At 40.7% G+C, this 20,751-nt stretch overlaps 4 protein-coding genes and 1 non-coding gene across 6 annotated transcripts; 3 read left to right on the top strand and 2 right to left on the bottom strand.

The window, feature by feature from the left end:
- The first annotated feature begins 478 nt into the window (after positions 1-478).
- tcp1 (t-complex 1) lies at positions 479-5,931 on the top strand. Its single transcript, XM_005921631.3, has 12 exons — positions 479-637; positions 1,118-1,203; positions 1,649-1,777; positions 2,106-2,203; positions 2,295-2,405; positions 2,518-2,699; positions 3,019-3,145; positions 3,460-3,635; positions 3,791-3,914; positions 4,740-4,932; positions 5,033-5,196; positions 5,510-5,931. Exons 1-12 carry the CDS (start codon positions 565-567, stop codon positions 5,721-5,723), a joined length of 1,677 nt encoding a protein of 558 aa, XP_005921693.1. The 5' UTR covers positions 479-564; the 3' UTR covers positions 5,724-5,931.
- LOC121814437 lies at positions 879-1,016 on the top strand. The gene has a single exon (XR_006054357.1). It is a non-coding gene; the product is annotated as a small nucleolar RNA SNORA29 (small nucleolar RNA).
- A 38-nt stretch (positions 5,932-5,969) lies between the features above and the next one.
- acat2 (acetyl-CoA acetyltransferase 2) lies at positions 5,970-10,145 on the bottom strand. The gene is made up of 9 exons (XM_005921630.3): positions 9,935-10,145; positions 8,989-9,123; positions 8,665-8,846; positions 8,178-8,295; positions 7,942-8,085; positions 7,743-7,865; positions 7,485-7,639; positions 7,289-7,399; positions 5,970-6,879 (listed from the first exon to the last, which is right to left on the bottom strand). The coding sequence occupies exons 1-9, from the start codon at positions 10,128-10,130 to the stop codon at positions 6,709-6,711; spliced, it is 1,335 nt and encodes a 444-aa protein (XP_005921692.1). The 5' UTR covers positions 10,131-10,145; the 3' UTR covers positions 5,970-6,708.
- Positions 10,146-10,631: 486 nt separating this feature from the next.
- Positions 10,632-17,100, bottom strand: LOC102309804 (WT1 associated protein). The gene is made up of 8 exons (XM_005921633.2): positions 16,899-17,100; positions 16,278-16,315; positions 16,095-16,150; positions 15,937-15,995; positions 15,655-15,782; positions 14,485-14,663; positions 11,998-12,152; positions 10,632-11,865 (listed from the first exon to the last, which is right to left on the bottom strand). Exons 2-8 carry the CDS (start codon positions 16,305-16,307, stop codon positions 11,207-11,209), a joined length of 1,266 nt encoding a protein of 421 aa, XP_005921695.1. The 5' UTR covers positions 16,308-16,315; positions 16,899-17,100; the 3' UTR covers positions 10,632-11,206.
- An 816-nt stretch (positions 17,101-17,916) lies between these two features.
- On the top strand, positions 17,917-20,481 carry sod2 (superoxide dismutase 2, mitochondrial). Of its 2 annotated transcripts, none has more exons than XM_042220341.1 (5): positions 17,917-18,028; positions 18,963-19,168; positions 19,373-19,489; positions 19,884-20,063; positions 20,199-20,481. In XM_042220341.1, exons 2-5 carry the CDS (start codon positions 19,081-19,083, stop codon positions 20,342-20,344), a joined length of 531 nt encoding a protein of 176 aa, XP_042076275.1. In that variant the 5' UTR covers positions 17,917-18,028; positions 18,963-19,080; the 3' UTR covers positions 20,345-20,481. The 2 variants fall into 2 exon arrangements, with proteins under 2 accessions (XP_042076275.1, XP_005921694.1); XM_005921632.3 differs by lacking the exon at positions 17,917-18,028 and adding an exon at positions 18,161-18,322.
- Positions 20,482-20,751: the final 270 nt, after the last annotated feature.

Here is a 20,751-nt window from a genome sequence, read left to right as displayed (position 1 = left end):
TTCCAAGCAACTAATTTGTCTCGTCGCTAAGCATATTATGAAATTATTGAGTATATGGAATTTGTGAGTCAAAGCAAATATAAAATTAATTCAAATAGTTTGGACTTTCTGTTGATGTACTGACCAAAAATAAATACAAACAAATATTCATCTTTCAATACAAAAATAAAGAAAATACCGCATGAAACTAACGAAAAAGAAATAGGATATTCATCCGCATAACAACAGTATCAACCGTAGCGTGCGCACAAACAGCTTTAGAGCTTCGGAAAAACCACGAAGAAGAACTAGGGCGCGGCGCGGCTGTTTTAGGGCATGCTGGGAAATGACGTTTATAAGAAATGACTCAACAAAAACGTTGATTTGTAATTTAAAAAGTGAACGACATCACGTGAAAAAAATGTAAAACATTTAATAGCGAGTTCTACCACACAATTAAAAGCTCTCATACTGAAAAGATCGAGATTTTTAAGATATTTTCTTCTCGAACCTTCTTCCCAGTACCGGTTTACCCATAATGCACTGCGCCGCTTCCTTTCTTCTTGGTTGTGCGGTGGTCCAAAAATGTCGCTATTAGATGGTCCGTTAAATGTGCTCGGCCAGAGGACAACTGGCCAATCTGTTCGCACTCAAAATGGTGAGTTTATGCGCTGCTTGACTTTGTAGGTCAGATAAAATTAGCGTTTCTGCTATGTGTTTATTATAACGGGCAAGAGAACGGTTTTATGCAACACACGTGTGGATCACGCTAATGCTAGCTAATGTTAACTTAGAGATTGTGCTTCCTGTGTATTACTAATATTATTAGTAGTATTATCATTATACTACAACACTGCAAATCTATTCTTTCTCAACTGCAGCACGTGTTGCAATTGTCTAATCCCATTTTAGTACCGTCCACTCGTACTACAATGAATGGAGGGTTATGCTAATGGGATAGAAAAACTCTGTCATGGTCTGAAGGTGTGGCGAGCTGAATGTGCGCCTCTCTGAATGAAATGACAGCATATCCCTCTGACTGAGGTCCGAAAGGTCAAAGGATGTGCCTAGTATCTTTAGATGCATTGAACTTTTTGCATCACGCTCGCTAGTTACAGTTTCCTTTTTGCTTCTGCAGTTATGGCCGCTGCATCCATTGCCAACATCGTCAAGAGCTCGCTCGGACCCGTTGGCCTCGACAAGATGTTGGTGGACGATATCGGGGTCAGTATCACGTTTGTGTGCACTGGAGAAAAGAGGAATGAACGTCTCCAGAAACAAGATGGAATACATGCACGAGTTTTATTGACACTTAAACTATCATTCATGCTGCTGTTTCTTCTTTGTTATACTATCTTGTTGGACTTCCAACAGGTGTTGCTTAGAAAGTATTAAATCAACTTCAGATTGTGCAAAATGCAACAGCCAGACTAATTACAAAAACCAATAAAACTGAACATATTACACCAGTCTCAGGAGCTTTACACTTGCTACCCAGTGCTTTAAAAATTGATGTTAAGACTTTACATATTGAAAGCCTTTCATGGCCTGGAGAATATATACTCAAATTGCTGTTCCCACATCAACCAGTGCATAGGTTTAGATCACGAGGCAGAAACTATAATAGCCATAGTTGCTTATCAGTCGTGTTTTGTGGTTGTTTCGACAGGACGTGACCATCACCAATGATGGAGCAACCATCCTGAAGCTGCTGGAAGTGGAGCACCCAGCTGCAAAAGTCCTATGTGAACTGGCTGATCTGCAGGACAAGGAGGTCGGCGATGGGACAACATCTGTGGTGAGTAGCTACCACTAGCTCCACTGGTGTTTGTGAATGTTTTAGCAACTAATTTGTTGGATTTTACATAATACAGAGCTTCAGAAACTGAATTGCAGCATCCTGTTTTAGTACTATGCACCTGCTTCTTATTACGGGTGTGTGGCTATGCTAACAGGAAAGAGAAACTGTCCATCATGATCTGAAAGGGTCGAGCAGCCTCATTTCTGCCACTCTTAAAGAAATGATGGTACAGTGCATGATCCGTATCTTTTGAGTTTTATTGTTGATAGAAAATTAAGCTTGTTCCCATATTTTAGCTCGCATTGTTTGTGTTGCTTTTTCTCAGGTAATTCTTGCTGCAGAGTTGCTCAAGAGTGCCGATGAGCTGGTGAAGCAGAAGATTCATCCCACATCAGTCATCAGTGGATACCGTCTGGCTTGCAAGTGAGATGATGTTAAATGTAAAATCATCCAAATAAGATCATTTAGGATCTGTTGCAGTTTTGTGATGCTCAAACTTGTCGTTATCTTTTAGAGAAGCAGTCCGCTACATTAATGAGAATCTCACTATTGGAACAGACGACCTGGGAAGAGAATGCTTAATCAACGCTGCTAAGACCTCCATGTCTTCCAAAATCATCGGAGTGTATCCTTGATTTGTTTGCAGGAAATCAGCAAAATTTACCAGTGTTTATATTTTGCATGTGCAGAAAGCTTTTCTCACTCTCTAAAGTAATTGCCTTGACCCAAGCCTTCAGTGATGCAGACTTCTTTGCTAACATGGTGGTGGATGCTGCCATGGCTGTGAAGTTTGTGGACAGCAAGGGGGTAGCTAAATATCCTATCAACTCAGTTAATGTGCTGAAAGCCCATGGCCGCAGTCAGAAGGAGAGCTTCTTGGTCAACGGGTATGCAGTGAACTGCACAGTCGGTTCACAAGGTAAGTCTGTCACAAAGCCTGAAATTCATGGATTTTAAGTGTAAAACGTGAGGATGTTGGTGATTTCTTTTGATTAGACTCCCATTTAAATTTGCTGCTATGTCTTTCCTGATGGTGTATGCAGTGATACGCGTGGGAGACAGTAACCATGGCTAAGAGAAAGGTAGTCACAGCAGTTTGTGAACTGTGGCAAAGCCTCTTTTGGCCTGACAGTAGAATAGTTCAAGGACCGTTTTTCCCTTCAAACAGTTTTGTAACTGTTTTTATAATTAATTTTTTATTGTCCTTTGGATTTTTAAAATGATGTATTGTGTCACAGGCATGGTGAAGCGTGTCGTTAATGCCAAGATCGCTTGCCTGGACTTCAGCCTGCAGAAGACCAAAATGAAGATGGGTGTGCAAGTTATTATTAATGACCCAGAGAAGCTCGACCAGATCAGACAAAGGTGATTTTTGAACATTTTTTTTTCTTTTTCTTTAAACACACATTTTGAAGAATCATCCCATTAAATTTACTGTGTTGCTTCATCATTAGCTGACACAGTGATACGCGTGGGAGATATCATAAGCAGCCACATGTGAAGGCAGCAGCTCTTCCCTGAGATGCATGACTACTAATGTTGGCCGGACACTTTGTGCATAGCATGCCTTTATAAATATACTGTTTAAAGTGTTGCAGCTTATTGTGAAACTGATAACAAAGCTCAAAACAAAGGAAATGTGGAGGTAAAACTAAATATGTATTTTTGGTTGGTTGCAGGGAATCTGATATTACCAAGGAGAGGATCCAGAAGATTTTGGCATCAGGCGCAAATGTTATACTGACGACTGGTGGCATTGATGACATGTGTTTGAAGTATTTTGTGGATGTAGGAGCCATGGCTGTTAGACGAGTTTTGAAGAGGGACCTCAAACGCATCGCAAAGGCAACAGGAGGTAAGAAAGAAGTAAGCTGCAGTTTGTGTCGATTGGCATTTACTGCTTTTAATATTCACGTATGCATTTAGATGCGTCTGTCACACACTTAAATTTAGAGTTTCCACCAGCAAATATTCATGTTTGACCTTGTGTGTGTGTTTGTCCATTCATAGCCACCATCTGCCCTTCTCTGACCAATCTGGAAGGAGAGGAGACGTTTGAGGCTACTATGCTTGGCCAAGCTGAGGAGGTTGTGCAGGAGCGCGTCTGTGATGACGAGCTCATCCTTGTCAAAAAGTAAGAAATAAGAACTAGCAGCTGCTTGAGTAGTGGTGAGTTGCAGTTGCATGAGTATAAAGGATTTAATTAAGCGCACTTCTTCTACAGCTTTGGCAAAAGTTGAGGGTTTTCCCTTGTTTATGAATAATACAAATCCATTTGGAATAGGCTCACATTTTTCTGATAAAAATTGGAAGTAATTGAATGGCATGGTCAGTTTGAATGAGCCATATATTTTCAAGTTTAGCATTAATTGGTTTAGAGCCTCAATACTGCTAGGGTATTGGGTTTCTCTGTTTATTCTGATACTGCGTGTTGGCCCAGTTTAACTTGAATGAGTTGCTGTAGGCTTGTAAACCATTGTATGACAACTGGAAACAAATTGATTGCATTCATAGCACAGCATATGGTGGACGTGGACCAAAAAACAAACAAACAAACAAAAAAATCAGTCAAATGCCAAGAAATATGGCTAAGAGATGAGTTGAGAGCCTCAGAAGTTATTTCAGAGATAGTGACTTCCAGAATGAGTCTGTAACTGATGTCAGATGCCTTATGCAAGATTTTGTAACCTACTTCATGTTACATTAACATGAAATGTGAGGATTCAGTGAGGACTACATTTTCCTTGAATTTCCTTGAATACCCAGGGAAAGTTTACAGACCTAAAGGACTGGTTTGGCTCGTCTTCTTGTCTCTAAAAACAAAGTTTGTTGCAGGGGATCAAGTTCTAGTTTTGGATTTGATAATTTTGTATTTGATTTTAAAGTCCTTTTTTTGTTTCTACATCTAGAGTTGATTCTCATTCTGATCACTATATTTCCTGACTTTCTTTCCCCTCAGTACCAAAGCACGCACATCAGCCTCCATCATTTTGCGTGGAGCTAATGACTTCATGTGTGACGAGATGGAACGTTCACTGCATGATGCTCTCTGTGTGGTCAAGAGGGTGCTGGAGTCAAAGTCTGTAGTGCCCGGAGGAGGTGCTGTGGAGGCAGCCCTGTCAATTTATCTGGAGAACTATGCTACCAGCATGGTGAGCTAGCAGCTGCTGGGAATCTGGGGTTGATGCTTTTTATTTATTTATTTTTTAATTAAAGTAAATTGTGCTCATCAATTTGCTTCAATCTCTTTAGGGTTCCAGAGAGCAGCTGGCTATTGCAGAATTTGCTCGATCTCTCCTCGTCATCCCCAAGACGCTGGCTGTGAACGCAGCACAGGACTCAACTGACCTGGTGGCCAAGCTGCGGGCCTTCCACAATGAGGCTCAGGTTAACCCTGAACGCAAGAATCTCAAGTGGTGAGTCTTACCTCGGCTGCAAGTTTGTTTATTAGGCATTTCCATTCAGTTAGTCCTTAAACGAGCACACTACTAACATGTAATTACACTGTCAGTGGTTTGTCTCTGGTTCCTTCTCAGTCAGTTTTGATCCTAAAGTTAATCTGCTGTTAGATTTTCCTATTTTGTCTTTAAACTGTTTAAATATGCCAGATTTTTTAGATTATATATATATTTTTTTAGACAGAACTGTATGAAAGTAAGATTTTATTTTGAAGTTAATCTGTCTTGGACGCTAAGTGAATTTGCATATTTTGGATTCCTTGTCCTTTAGGATTGGTCTGGACTTGGTGAATGGCAAACCCAGAGATAACCGTCAGGCCGGTGTGTACGAACCCACGATGGTTAAGACGAAGAGCCTCAAGTTTGCAACTGAAGCTGCCATCACAATCCTCCGCATCGATGACCTTATCAAACTGTTCCCAGAGCCGAAGGAGGGCGGGCATTCGTACCAGGAAGCTGTGGAGTCTGGATCACTGCAGGGTTAAGAGGCTCCAAATTGGTCCCAATAGATTCAACTTCTGTATTTATACTCGAGAAGCTCTCCGTGGCTGTTGCTCTAGTGTAGGCTGTGCACGTTGCCTGTTTACTGTTCTCCCACTCCCTCTGCCTTGGAGCTCTGTCTTCTAGAAGAACTGTAAGCGATTGCTTTTTTTTTTTTTGGACACTTAATAAAGCTCAGATGGTTGTAAATGAGTGCTGGAGTAGTCCCTTCATAATAACTTTCAAACACATTCAAGTTTATAAATCTTTAATTTCTCAGATTACAGGAAAAATATCTGCAGACATGCCCAAGTACAGGAAGCATGAGGTTTAAGAAGGCAAGCATACTTATGGCACTTTTCTGTTTGAAGGCTAATGCCTACGCAATTTGAGAAGGTCCCTTTAATTCCACATGGGAAGATACTGGAATGTTCAGGTTTTTTAGAGCAAGCGTATTTAAAATCCTATAAGATTAGGAATAAATTACATTCTTCAGAGACAGTAACATGTTTGTCCATACTTGGTACTAAAAACTATCTTTTACAGAGTTAGTGTTAAACCTTATTTGCCTGTATAAGTAACTGATAGCAGCTGGTTTTTAAATGGAACAGTATTAGTTGTCTGCTTGACAACTATTGAATGTAATATGGGCTCTGTCATATTACCAGCATTGTTATATTTAAGCTGCTACTGGTATTACACATTAGCCATCAGTATATGCTAGAGTTACATATTTGTACTGACAAGACTTCTATCATTAATTCACAAAATTCAAAAGCTAAAACCTGAGGACAGTTGAGTTTAAAATGAAGATCACAGTGAGAATTACAGCACACACTCAGTTTTGCCTCAAGTGTTGTGATGTAAAGAAGATAAGTAAACTTTCTATTGCGTATTAACCCTGTTGTGTAAACAATGATTTTCAGTAGCCATTAAAAAAAAAAAGATGAGATCAAGTGCAATATATTAAACCGCACAGAGGTACATGTCTCAGACTCTTTCTACACACATGGCGATACCCATTCCTCCACCAATGCAGAGAGATGCAATTCCCTTACGCCCTCCGGTCCTCTGGAGAGCATGCAGTAAGGTCACCAGCACTCTGCAGCCAGACATGCCAATAGGATGGCCCAGAGAAATGGCACCACCACTCACATTTACCTGAAGAGAAAGGGACAGGGATGATTAACATCACGTACTCTTTAAGGCTGATTCTAACCAGATGAAAGATGGTATACTCTAATTGCAACTGTTGCACAATTACAGTATACCATTAAAAACTTTAAAAAGTAAGTAAACTTACTTTTTAATGTTTTTTGTATAATTATGTGTTTGTATCTGTAGCGCAGCATACCGATCCCATGGATGATTAATATATCTTTTCTTGCCATGAGCTGAAACCACTGCAGAAACTTTATTTATTTTTTTTTTTTTTTAAGTTGAGGAATCACAGCACAGCAGGCTTGAGTCAAAATCAATTTCCAATTCATATGGTCTTTTCTTACAAAAAACATACAAAAAAAACCCCAAAACAAAACATACAAAAAACAGTAATACTGTTAAGAATCACCTTTTCTTCATTCAGGCCAAGCTCTTTGACCACAGCAACTGACTGTGCAGCAAATGCTTCATTGATCTCAAATAAGTCGACCTGGTCCAGCTGCCAGCCTGCTTTCTCAACCTGGGAGGAAATGAAAGTTGTAAGTAGTAAAAGATATATAAATAAAATTCCTATTATCATATTTTAATCGCTGTAAAATTCTCACCGCTTTCCTAATGGCTGGTATTGGTCCCGTTCCCATGATAGAAGGGTCGAGACCAGCTTGAGCCCAGGACACAATTCTGGCCATTGGTTTTATGCCACGCCGCGCAGCCTCTGATTGGCTCATCAGGACAGTTGCTGCTGCTCCATCATTTATACCTATGAAGAGATAAAAGCAGGTTTCAAAATATCAGTGTAATTCTGCTCCAACCTGCTGGCAGATATCTCAGTGTAAGTGGTGGTTCACGAATAACCCTGGAACCTGAAGCATTTCCTGCGGTGACAGTACCGCTGCTGTCCTTGACGAAGCAGGGTTTGAGTTTTGACATGCTGTCCATGTTGCTACCATGCCGAGGAAACTCATCAACCTTCACCTCCACTGGACCTGAAGGTCAGAGAAACATGTTTGCACTTTATGCATCATCATAACTATCGTATAGAACTGTGGATTAGAAACCTACCTTTTCTGGATGGCACCATGATGGGGACAATCTCCTGATCAAAGTACCTCGCCTTCTGTGCAGCTTCTGTTCTGCTCTGAGACTTGACAGCAAACCTGTCCTGTTCCTCCCGACTGACACCCCACTGCTTTGCAACATTCTCAGCTGATAAAAGAAGAATCAAACAAGAAGTAATGAGTGATACAATGCAGCATACAACCACCGGCTGCTGTGTGAAAACAGATCCACATCCTAACCCGTGATTCCCATGTGGTAGCAGTGGAAGATGTCCGTCAGGCCGTCTGCCACCATGGAATCCTGCAGGGAGGCATCGCCCATCTTCACTCCTGCTCTCATATGCACTGTATGAGGAGCCTGAGTATACAAAGAAGAAAACAAGCAGATTGTTTCTTATGCTGAGATTCTACCTGTTTACACAGGTTCGCAGGTAAAATAGTGAATTGGTAAGCTTGACTGGCCACTTTGTTAGGTACACCTAATCAACTGCTTTTAGCACAAATAATCAACCTATAACATGGGAGTACATTCAGCTTCATTTTAGAAAAGTCCTTTGAGTAAAAAAGCGGTATATACCAGTCAAGTAGATATCACAAGTTCAAATTGAACAATTTGTCATACTGTACAAGTATACATACTGTCATACTTTCACAATAAACTTTAAAAATCTCTAAACAATCTGATCGGTTTCCATTTTCATATCTTTCTTCCTCATTCATTACCTACCCTGCTCATACTCTCCATGCCTCCTGCCACCACCACAGTGGACTCTCCAGTCAGGATGGACTGAGCTCCCAGGCACACAGCCTTTAGCCCAGAGCCACACACCATCTGGCAGCTCCAGGCCGGGACAGGGTAGGGGATACCTGCTCCAACACTGGCTTTGCGTGTTGGATTCTGCCCATGACCTCAAAGAGAGAGAAGCAAAAATGTAATTATAGAAGGCTCATGACTGGCTGGAAGTATTGCCAAACATGTCAAATTTTTGATGTTCAGTAGATATTCCCAAATCTGCCTTCCTTTTATCTTAGTTTGTTCAACAGTTTCTACCTGCTGTTAGGACATGTCCCATGATAACCTCAGAAACCTCATCTGGTTTCACCCCAGCCCGCTTCAGGACGTCCTTGATCACTGCTGAACACAGGTCATGTAGAGGCACCATAGACAAAGCACCGTTCAAGGACCCTTCATAAAAATGAAAAGTTCGTTTTACGAAGAAGTAAAGAACTCCAAAATGTTTTTATTTACACGGTGAGTCATTCTGGTAACAGTTTTAGGCCAGTAAGGTATATTTAAGTCTATTCAAAATAGAATATAAGAATGTTTTCTGACAATCTGACAATTTCAGCCCCTGAAAAGTCCAGCCAGCTTTCCAAAAGTCAAAACATATTTAATTTAAACGCTTAAAACCAGATCAAGACAATGCAGATGAAAAAACTACCAGTTATTAATTCCAATTCAACTCTATATCAAAGTTAGAGTTGCAAAATCAAGACTTTTTATTTCGTTTATATCTGCAGAGAATAAAATAATACACATAGTAAAATTTGGTAAATGACTGAATTTAATGCCAAATTTAAAAATAATCACATCCTGGTAAGAAATCACGCCCATCTTGCTCCACACAGCGTGCACGTTGTAGGTAGCCAATGGTAGCAGTCTCGTGCTCCGTGGCACTATGACCAGTGAACCAATCAGTGACAGCAAAACACTAGACATAAGAGCGAGCCAATAGCAGGTCTGCATGACTTGGCGTGAACTGAAGGACACGATCCAATTAAGGAAATTAAAAAAATGTCAAGCAAAAGCTGCTAGTGCTAGAATAAATAGTACAGGATATACGCAGTATGCTATACACAAAACAAGCTAGCAACGAAAAAGGTATTAACAACAGAAATCAGTACAGCTATCTGTCTGTATCAGTAAGCCGCATTACAGCAACGTTGGGCGAGCTCCGCTTAATGAATATTTTTACTTATTGTGGTTTAGGCTTTACCAATCGGCGTCCGGGCGGCAGAAACGATGACGACACTGTCGGTGCTCATGTTGGCAAGCAGGTGTTTGAAGCTGGAGTCCTCGCTCAGAGTGCTGGTTCCTGTCTGCACACTCGCTCTGCGCTGTTGACAGTGCGTGGACGTCTGTTTTTCTACAAGTGTAACTGAGAAGGGGGCGGGGAGCCACAGCGCCACCATATGGTTGGGAGGATAAATGTTTATTCATAAAAAATACCTTTATCCACCTTGGATGTTTTGTGGAGTCTTATTTAATATTTTATTTATATTTACAGTCCATTGGATTATTGCCATGTTAAGCTTGCACTTAAATTTATAAGCACTTTAACACCCCATGTTTGACCTTTTTCTACTTCTTAGCATGACCCAATTTTAACCAATTGATGCCTGAAATTTACATTGTATAACAGAGCTTTTAATCTTATTTTCATAAGGCACATAATGAGTTTTATTGGTTCTTAAACATTTTTAAAAAGTGCTGCTTAAATTTTTTCAAGCTCAAAAACCTTTGTTTTGTGGTAATAACACAAGTCATGGGAAAATGCTGCTTTGTCACAGGTTGTAAGATAAATTACACAAGTCCTTTTACATGTTTATGTCTCCTCTGACTCATCCGATTATAAGGCTACATGAAATAATGAGTTTCCACATTTAATTTAGTTAATAATAGGTTTCACACCATAGTATTAAAAATCTTTATTGGTATTTGGTCAGTACATGAAAAGGACTGAAGTCAGAATAATATGAACATCGCATATGAACTACTCACATTTCAACAGAAATTTTTTTTTTTAACCGAATGGGTCTTTTTTGCCAATGAAAAATTAAAATTGCACTAAAAAAAAAAAAAAAAAAAAAAAAGAAAGAAAGAAAACACAGGTCAACATCTAAAAATGACCTTGAATATAGCGAAGCTACTGTAATTCAGTGATTTTACTGACTTTTGACAATGACTTACACCAGATGCCTGATTTCAGTGTCAAGAGCTAAAAGAAGAACAGCCTAGACGTGCTCAAATAAACATCAGAATCAAACATCCACGCAATTTAAATCTAACATTAAACCATTCCTGTTATATCCCCCGTGTAGCAACACAAATGTGACAGAGGCATCACGATGGGCAGGGAGAGAAGAGTGAAAACAAAACATCTTGGACAGCAGTGCTGTGTTAAAGACTATGCATTTGTTGCTATGTCTGTATACGGTATAAAAAAAAAAAGAAAAACAAACAAACAGATAATACATGTCAAAGTACACTACAAAACTGCACCATCGCTTGTCCCGGTGTCCAGGCCGTTCTGAGCGTGCCGTGACCCAGCAGTCCTGCTGCCCTTGGTCACCAGGGCAGCCTTGTCCTCATGGGGGTCGGTGGTGGAGTCTGTGTCATTCGAGTGCTGAGTCAATGATGTCTCGCTGCCTGTCGGAGAGTCCACGCTCTCGTACCCCGCACTCAGCTGGCTACCGAAACCCACAGGTCCTCCAACTCTGCCAGCAGCAGTCTGACTCCCTGTCACTTCCTCTGAGTGGTTGGAGAGTTTGGTCTCAGCTTCGCCAGGGCTTGAAACCATGGGGGACATGGGAAAGTCTTCCTCTGTGCTGCTGACCTCTCGGTACAGGCTGGGTGTAGTGGTCTCGCTCCTCTGGGATGAGCTGCCATTGCTTGGACCATTGAAGACCCTTCCGTAGTCTTTGCCCATTGTTTCAGAGGGTGCGCCGGCCTGCTCGGGCTGAGCGGATTGTTCCGCACATGAGCTGGAGGCAGTGGGTGAAGTCCTACTGGGTCCTGCTCCAGCTGAGGACCCCTGAGACTGGGAGAGCTGCTGACGGGTCTCTTTCAGCTGCTGCTGCAGGACGAGGATGGTGCTCTGCATGCCCTCCACCTCCTCATCTAGCTGGATGATAAAGTCATTCAACTCTGGGATCGAAAATTCAGGAACAGACAAAGAACAAAGTCAGAAATGAACACAAATGTCACAGGATTAATGGCGCAAATATGAGATACGGTCACAGTTGGCCAGGCTGTAGGGTATAGATGCAATGTTCTCACCGTCTTGGCTGCTCTTAAGCTCCTCGCTGTACTTCTTCTGGAGGGCCAACTCAGCCTCCAATTGGGCAATGCGTCCCTGGGACAGCTGCCGACCCAGCTCCTGGTTTTCCTGAATCAGCATTCGACACTTGGCCATCAGTTTCTTCCCTGTTTGGCTGTAAGGGAAACAAGTCTCACATCACACGGTGAACCAGGAGACAAACAACAGGCAAAGAGGTCCCATTGATCTGACCCACTTTGCGATTTGCCAAGGGTCAAAAGAAACTCTTCAACCTGGTTGTCCGTAAACTGATCTAACCAAAACACAAATGTCATTAAATCTTTCAGACTTCAAAACAACATCAGGAACCCACTGACACAAATCTGTCCTGTACAAACACATATCAAAATCCATGGAAAAAACACTTTTTTCTGCAAGTGAAATTAAAAGTTGAATGATGTGTATTGAAAATGGTCCCCACTTTCCTGAAACTCAAAAACAGTGTTACACTTTAACTGCATGTTGAAGAAAGGTGGGCATTTTGGTATCGATTCGGTCACTAGCAAACTTTCAATTTTAAATAATCTTGCTACATCACTGGGTGTGAGGAACAAGCACAATGAAAAAAATGTAACATAGCAGTGTGATATTAGGGTGACCCAGGACATTTTAAATACCAACCCTTAGCTATGAGTAGCAAAAAGCAAATGTGCACTGCAAAACCAGGCACAGGTTTTCTGTAACCACTTGAAATACACAGAAAGTAAGTCCTTCAACAGTAAACTCAAATAGCTTCAGGTGCTGCTTTCTCAACATTACAAAAGGTCAAGAAACAGGGCAACAGTCCAGCACACCATTTTACATTAGTAGGTATTGTGGTTGTTCTTTTAAAAAGGTCTTAATCAAGAAGCCAAAGATAACTGACTTCATGTAATGCTTTAAACCATTTTTCCCACCATGCATTTGGTCTATAAATAAAGACGTTATATAGTCAGAAGACACTAAAATAGTAACATAATATTAAAGTAAGCAAAGTGATGATGGTAGCTTCAAAGTACCTCACAACCCTGATCAAGAACAAATGTTATTTATAATTATAATATATGATTATATATTTACATCAGTATCATTTACTGGAACCCTCCTCCATTCTTACTCATAACCATTACTGCCTCTGCAGGAGGAAATGTGTTTTAAGATGCTCAGATTTCATCCCCACTTTAGTGTGAGAGCAGAGTAAAAATTGTTGTTGTTATTTGTTTTGTTTTTTTTAAAGACAAAAAGTAAAACAGACCCCATGAGGGATTCACAGCGTGAACAGTGCTAAGAGCTGTGCTACACAGGTGAGAAAGGAAAATATAATCATCTATTTGTGTAAATGGCTGAGGGAAAGATTGTTTGGTCAATCACAAAAATACACAGAAATACAATCAATACAATCTCATAAACTCATAACAGGACTTCTTGAAGACATCTTTAGTCACAAATTGAAAACAGGACTTCGGGCACCTACAGCAGTGTGTTTTGGTAGGAGAAATTAAGCAAAGCTTAATTCGGCATTAAATCCCATGTGAATATTTTTACACAAGTATTCAGGGAAGGCCAATCATGCTTCTTAGCTCACACACACTGCAGTAAGTGCTTGTTTCAGAGAAACAAAATCAAATTAAATACCAATAAAAAATAAACAAGTCACAAAATAAAACAAGTAAATACACTCTACCGTGTGCAGGCCCATGCTCAAAGACACAGGCGAATGGACCCTCATGCCTGAACCATAGTCCTTGATGGACCGAGGATCTGGCTCCGCTCACAGTCTTAATGTCATTTCTAGTGGCTCTTCCCCCAAAGTCTTACTTTTAAATCCTAGAAACTTTCCTCATATTACTGGAATGTATCTAGACTGTCCAAACAGTCTCTGCATTTCTCAGCAGGTCTTTGTGTGGTCTATTCCACTGTTAATGTCTTTTTAACCCAAGTATGGGAATCGTCTTTAAAATGTTCAATTGCCGTTTTAGGCTAGGGATCCTCCCTGCCTGACTCAACCTCCATATTACCTCCACCATAACCCCCCTATTTAGTAAGCGAACTGTCTGGTTTGAGCGGCGGGGGCAGGGAGGCCATATCCACGTCGGGAAGCGAGTGACCACCTCTTCAGGAACAGTCCGGACTCCTTCAGGCCCTTGGACGGTGAGGGGAACTCGAGGGGAGAGAGCTGAAACACAAGTGTCACCTGACCATACTGTCTTTTCTCTTTAGGTTATGTGATATGTAGCTGGCACAGTGCAAGAGTACAAAAACAGTTTGGGGTTTGTTTGGTTTTTTTTGGGAGTGACTGGCTTTCTGTAAAGTCTGAATCTCGTGGTGAGTACAGCACTTTGTCAGCCTTCCCCCCCACCATTGTTCCTGCATGTCTGCAGTGAGAGTGAGGGTGGGGGGCGTGAGGAAGTCTTGACTTTTCTGTTTTGTTTTGTTTTTTTGAGGGGGATTATTTTGATTGTCTTTACCTATCAGGTGTAAATTTCCAGGCACTCAGTTCATTTTGGGCCTGCTCCAGTTTGTCTTTAGTCTGTTCCAGTTCAGCCTTCATTTTGAGGAAAAACAAGTTGATGGACGGGTCCACCATGGACGACCGCAGTTGGGCCACGCTCGGCTGCTGGACTTGCTTGAGGTACTGGATCTGCGTCTGCAGGATACAACAAACACATGTCAGTGGCAGGAACAGATAAACAAGTGTTTTATCATGGTTCAAGAGAACATTCTTGAGTTTGGCTCCGATCTCCAGTAGCCGTGTTTTTCCCTCTTAAAAAATAAACAAAATGAATAAAATTGGAAATCGCAATTTTCTGATGGCAACTTTTGATGTGGACTCAAACAATTTAAGCATATTGCCTTCCATCTACAAAGTTTTCAAGACAAAATCTCTAAGTGAACAATTACTTCCAATTATTTGACAGCTGCCTTTCCAGGCCCGGGGAGATCAGACTGGTCCAAAAAAAAAAAAAAACCTCACCTGCCAAAGTTATGAAGACATCAACCATTTTTTGTTGGGGTTTTTTTTTGTGTGTGTGTCTCAAACACATTTAGCTTAAAATTCTGGCATTTCTGTTCAAAACTGTGTCCCCATGCTTTCCATTTCAATGTGACTCCAGGGTTTCCAAGTTTAAAGCCTGTGCGTTGAGCTCACCTCAGCTGCACTTTAAGAATGGCATGTGCTACCATAAAGCAGCTGTTTGATCCACTGAGCTGTCAATCTGGCAAGAGCAAAGGATGCCTTGGCTTGAAATAATTTACTTTTAGCCTCTTTTCCATGATCATGACAGTTTACTAAGGAACGCTCTCTGCTGGAGTGTTGCAAATTATTCAATTCATTGAAATTTAGTAAAAAAGTTAAATTATTTTGCACTTTGAAAACTTGTATTATCAAATTTAGAATATAGGATAATAATTACTCAGTTTTGACTTGTTTAATAGCAAACTGTAACATCATTACTTATTCACAAAGTTACCCATGTTCTTATCCATGAAATCTTAATGAAAAAAAGATCACTTAAACGTAATGTTAGAAGGGCTCAATATTCCTATAAGAAATAAGAACTCAAACTGTGGGACAAATAGAAACTGAATTCTATTCAGTCATGTCAAGCGTAATCAAAATGAGAGGAATAAATACATACTGTGCACTCTTGCATTTCCTGCTCCTTGGTGGCAAGTCGCATGACCAAGATGTTTTCCCTCCGCGCGGACTCCTGCTGCTGCTGCTTGAGCTTTTCCTCCGACTCCTTCAGCCCTGGAACGTCATTGGCTGAGGCGATAAAAGCGGTGCAGAAATGCAAAACATATCAGATTAATTCCTTTCAGTGACTGCCACAGACAAGCAGCACCAGGCAAAAACATGGTGATTGTTGAGATGCTGACAAGGTTAAATCATAACCATGTCTTATAGCAGGTGTACTTACAACATAGCTCCGCATATTTTGCCTCCAAGACCTGGACATAGGCTTCATGCTGTTTCCACCTGTGATGGGCAGAGCATGTTTTAGCTGCTCATCCAAAACAACAACACCAAATTCCCCCTACCACATTATTAATCACCAATAGCAGAGCTGTTACCTACCTTGCACACAACTCTTCTCTGGTCAGAGTCTTCATGTCCGATTCACTAAGGCGAACCTGTGTGAACGAAAACCCAAGCACTGGTTACATAAAGAAACCCATTAGAGTATTTGGAGGGTGGTGGGCAGGGTCGTGACACATAACAAATTACAAGGGGTACATTAGAATAAGAAAAGAAACTCACTTTCTTGGGTAGAGGCTCCTCGTTGGTCATTGTGAACGCTGTAAGTAAAAAGGCGACAGGAGATCAGCAGTAATTACAGCTTGGGCTCGTGTGCTTGAAGGACTGCATCATGTTTTAACGCGATGGCTATCAACACGCAGTACAATGTACAGCAACTCTGCTAACTCGGTACAAAAGCGGTGCCTTTCAGCTAATAGATGACCCTGATGGCGTGTGAGGAACACATTAACTATCCCGCAAAACTAAATCAAAGTTAATATAATAGCAGTTTATAAGCGCAGCCGAGCCTTGTGTTAGCTCGTGTGACAAGCAGCAGCAGCAGCAGCAACGGACCGCGAGAAATGGAAAATATGCTAACCAAGGTTAACACCAGGCTGCTAATAAGGTTTAGCTGTTTCCGTTAGCAAACTAACTACACGTAACGAAACAGCAGTACCGAGCTTCACTATTTCCCTATGTCCAGCCTGGCAGCATACAAGTCTTGGCTCTGTTTTCCGCTCCTTGTTATCACAAAATGGCGGTGAAGGAAATGACTCCCTCCCTAGCACTCCTTTTCCTGAAACTAGCGGGTTCTGGGTTGCAGATATCGGGCCTTCAGCCATAAAAAAAAAAAGCACTTACCAGATCAGTTTCTTTCGATGTTTCTCGGTCCTCTTGGCGTCAGGGGTTCTTTATGAAACGAGAACCTGCGACTTGGTTAAAATTTATGGGGAAGTTATTTGTAGTCGTCTCGCTTCGGCGTGGTCAACAGCATCTTCCTCGCGGTCGACTAAACAGAATGGCTGTAGCTGGGCGCTGCGCCGCACTTGCCTTACTGCAGAGTTCTAGCACAGATGGAGGGAAAGAGCGAGACCTCTCACTCCGCAGCGATTTTAAGATTATAAAATGTACCCCTCAAATAACAGTAAACAGTAGATATTTTTTATATGATTTTGATGAATTCATGCCCGCATTACTATTTTTATTGTATTATTTTTAGCCTTAGTTTGTATGAATGCATGTTTTTAAGTCATTAACTAATGTATTTATGTTAACAAATGTATTTAAATATATACACAGCACAAAGCTCTCCCTTTTGTACTATTGGTAGGAGTAGTTTGAAGAAATATTTTTAATTATTATGAGTCTTCATAAACCTAATTATTTGAATTAATTCATTAAATAAATCTAGAGTAGAGAAAGCCTTAGTGTACCTTGACATTAGTCTTTGGTGCATTATCGACTGTGAGTTGTACCGAAACTTGTTTAGGCTACTGAAGAAAGAAGTGGTTCTTTTTAGGATCTTGAAATGTAGACTTAATCAAAAATAACTCGAAATTGTGAGATAATAAGCCATATTTTCTTTTTTATTTCAGTTGCAGAAATAACTTCCTGTTGTTCCATGAAGTTGACACTTCTGGTGGATGCTAGAATTGTTCTCAGTTTAGTGTCCACCACAAGTGATTACGTGTTCCGAATTCAAACCTGAGGGTTTTCCCTTTTAAGCAAGCGTTGTTTGCTTCTTAGTGCGCCATTTGTCTTAATATAGACGATCTCCGCCATTGCCTCCACTGTTGCGGGGGAACGTTCACGTGACTCTCTGCTGTTAGTTTTTTATTTTTTTAATTATGCTTGCAGACAGTAATAAGAACTACTCCTTTAAATATATGCTTTGTTTTGCAATAAATAAACAGAGTGAACAGATTTACAATAAATTAAACGGATTAGAATAAAAAATATCTAAAGGGAGGAGTTGCAAAATAATACAGAAGGTAAGGAGCTTTATTATTATTATTATTCCAGAGTATCGGGATGCGTTTTTAATACAGTCTCTCTCATCTGCCAAGTGTCTCTAATAATGTGTATCGTTGTCACATGTAGCCGTTGACTCTGTGTTTATCTAATTCCCGGACACCCCCACAGCATAAATGTAATGGTACGGTCGCCTCCTCTGTCAACTTGAAATTGCACATTTCAAGGGCAGTTGTAATCAGCGTGTGTATTCCTTCATTCTGTCTATTGAACAGCATTAGGAACATGCTTTGCAGAGCTGGACAAATACGTAGGTAAGATTGTTGTCACATTGTTGAGCATTTGGTACGTGTACTGCGCTCAAAGTGCATACGGAATGGGGGCTCTTGACTTCTGCTAGCAGCAGTTGTTCTTGAACGTGACAGTTGCTTATTGAGAGCTAGCACTTAGCTAACCGAAATGCTAACTGGCAGCTCAGCTAGGTTAGCTTATGGCGCACTAAATACAGGTTTTTGTTTATTAAACGCGTAATCATGCTGTTATGAACTCGTGCATGAAGTTATGAACCGAATGTCTTAATATTGAGCCAGTATCATATGTTCAATGAACTAATATGTAGATGGCTGTGCTTCAAGAGCTGCATAAATCTAGTATCAACAACAGTCATTTAGGTCAGTTGCTCAAGTAAGCTAAAACTAACTGAAAATCCTACCTCTGATACCCTGCAGGGAAGTAATTTGGTACGACTTAGTTGCACAGCCTTGTCAATTGCTCCTTAGCAAATTACTCGTTGATTAGGAAACTAAAGTTTAAAAGTAGTTCTGTTTGTTATATCTCAGTTTCTGTTGGAATGTATCCCTAAATAACTGAATAACAGTTTTCTTGCTGATGTCATGACATTTTCATGATGTCATGCCTTATTTCATGCTGTATTGATTCATTATTTGTTTTCAGGTGTGCAGCCAGCCTCAGCCACACTATTAGCAAGGTAGCTGCATCGAAGCAGAAGCATACTCTCCCTGACCTGACATACGACTATGGTGCCCTGGAGCCCTACGTCAGTGCAGAGATCATGCAGCTGCACCACAGCAAGCACCATGCTACATATGTCAACAACCTAAATGTTACAGAAGAGAAGTATCAGGAGGCACTTGCAAAGGGTATGGGCAGAGTCGCATGATATTTCACTTCGCTTGAACTCGAATTGAAAATGAAGACTTTAAAAGTAGTTGTCTATATGAAGTTGTAATTAAGATTCTGATACATACATTAGTTTTTTTTCCTTAAAGATTTTTCCCCAAAACATAAATGTGTAAGAGTTTGACAGAAGCTGTATGTTGTGTATATTTGACTTACATTTTTAGGAGACGTGACAACACAGGTTGCTCTCCAGCCTGCTCTCAAGTTTAATGGAGGCGGCCACATTAACCACACCATCTTCTGGACAAATCTCTCTCCAAATGGTGGAGGCGAACCACAAGGTAAGACAGAGAAATTTACAAAAATTGAAACAGGGTTTTGTATTTTGTTTGTTTTTCTACTCGGGAGTGGATATTGAACTTAAAACCAACAGGAGACCACAAAATGTCTCTGTTAGATACATGAGTATTTATGTAACTGTTAACTAGCAGAGTTGCCTGAGCAACTTGGTAACTTGCTTGTCTGTCAAGGATTATAGTTTCCTTCCCCCTAGTGGTATGAAACTGTATATGACCAGACAAACTATTCATAGCCAGTTAACATATCATCTTGGGGGGAAATGGTTGCATCATCACTTGGATGATGCAACGTTTCTTTCACTGAAAACACTCCAGCCAAGACATTTGTGTTGTGCCATTTCACTGAAGCATACACATCTGTTTGACAACTTTGTAGGAGAGCTAATGGAGGCAATCAAACGGGACTTTGGCTCCTTTCAGAAGATGAAAGAGAAGATGTCTGCTGTTACGGTGGCTGTGCAGGGCTCAGGCTGGGGGTGGCTTGGCTTTGACAAGGACAGTGGAAGACTTCGCATTGCTGCTTGTGCTAACCAGGATCCTTTGCAGGGGACAACAGGTCAGTTGGACTTTCTGTGATTTGGTGCTATATAAATAAAACTAAATTGAATGAATGCGACTTGACCTTCTAACTGCAACATGGCCTATTCATATTAATTTTTTTCTTTTTTTTTTTTTTTTTTTTGGCGCTTAGGTCTCATTCCCCTGCTTGGTATTGATGTATGGGAGCATGCTTACTACCTTCAATACAAGAATGTGCGACCTGACTATGTGAAAGCTATCTGGAGTGTAGTCAACTGGGAGAACGTGAGTGAGCGTCTTCAGATGGCCAGAAAGTAGAAGCTGATGCACAGCAACCACTAAGACTTGGATCAAAGGGTAGTTGCCTGCATTAAATCAGACTTATGACAGTTCAAATCTTCAGAAGGTAACTGGCATTTAAACTGTCTTTAAATTTTTTTTTTTTTTTTTTTTTTTTTTTTTTTTGGTTTTTTTTTTTCAGAATTATTGTCTAAAGGCAAAGAAAGAAGAAGAAAGAAGAAACATCGTTTCTTTTCCATCTCCTTTACTGTTTTTTTTTTTTTGTTCGTTGCACTTTTTTTTTTCTTTTGAACACTCCTGACTTCAACCTGGCATTTGCTTTCCACTGCCACTTTTCCCTCTTTGTCCTTTTTGACCTTTCCTCATCTGCTTTTTCCTCTCGTCCACTCATAGTGCCCATCCAGGCTGGCGTGATCACAGGAGCT

This window comes from Haplochromis burtoni, unplaced genomic scaffold (assembly GCF_018398535.1).
Source record: "Haplochromis burtoni strain Fernald_Lab_line unplaced genomic scaffold, NCSU_Asbu1 Contig_47, whole genome shotgun sequence".
NCBI lineage: Eukaryota > Metazoa > Chordata > Actinopteri > Cichliformes > Cichlidae > Haplochromis > Haplochromis burtoni.
The sequence above is the reverse complement of the archived record's forward strand: the minus strand, read 5'-3'. Positions and strand labels throughout refer to the sequence as shown.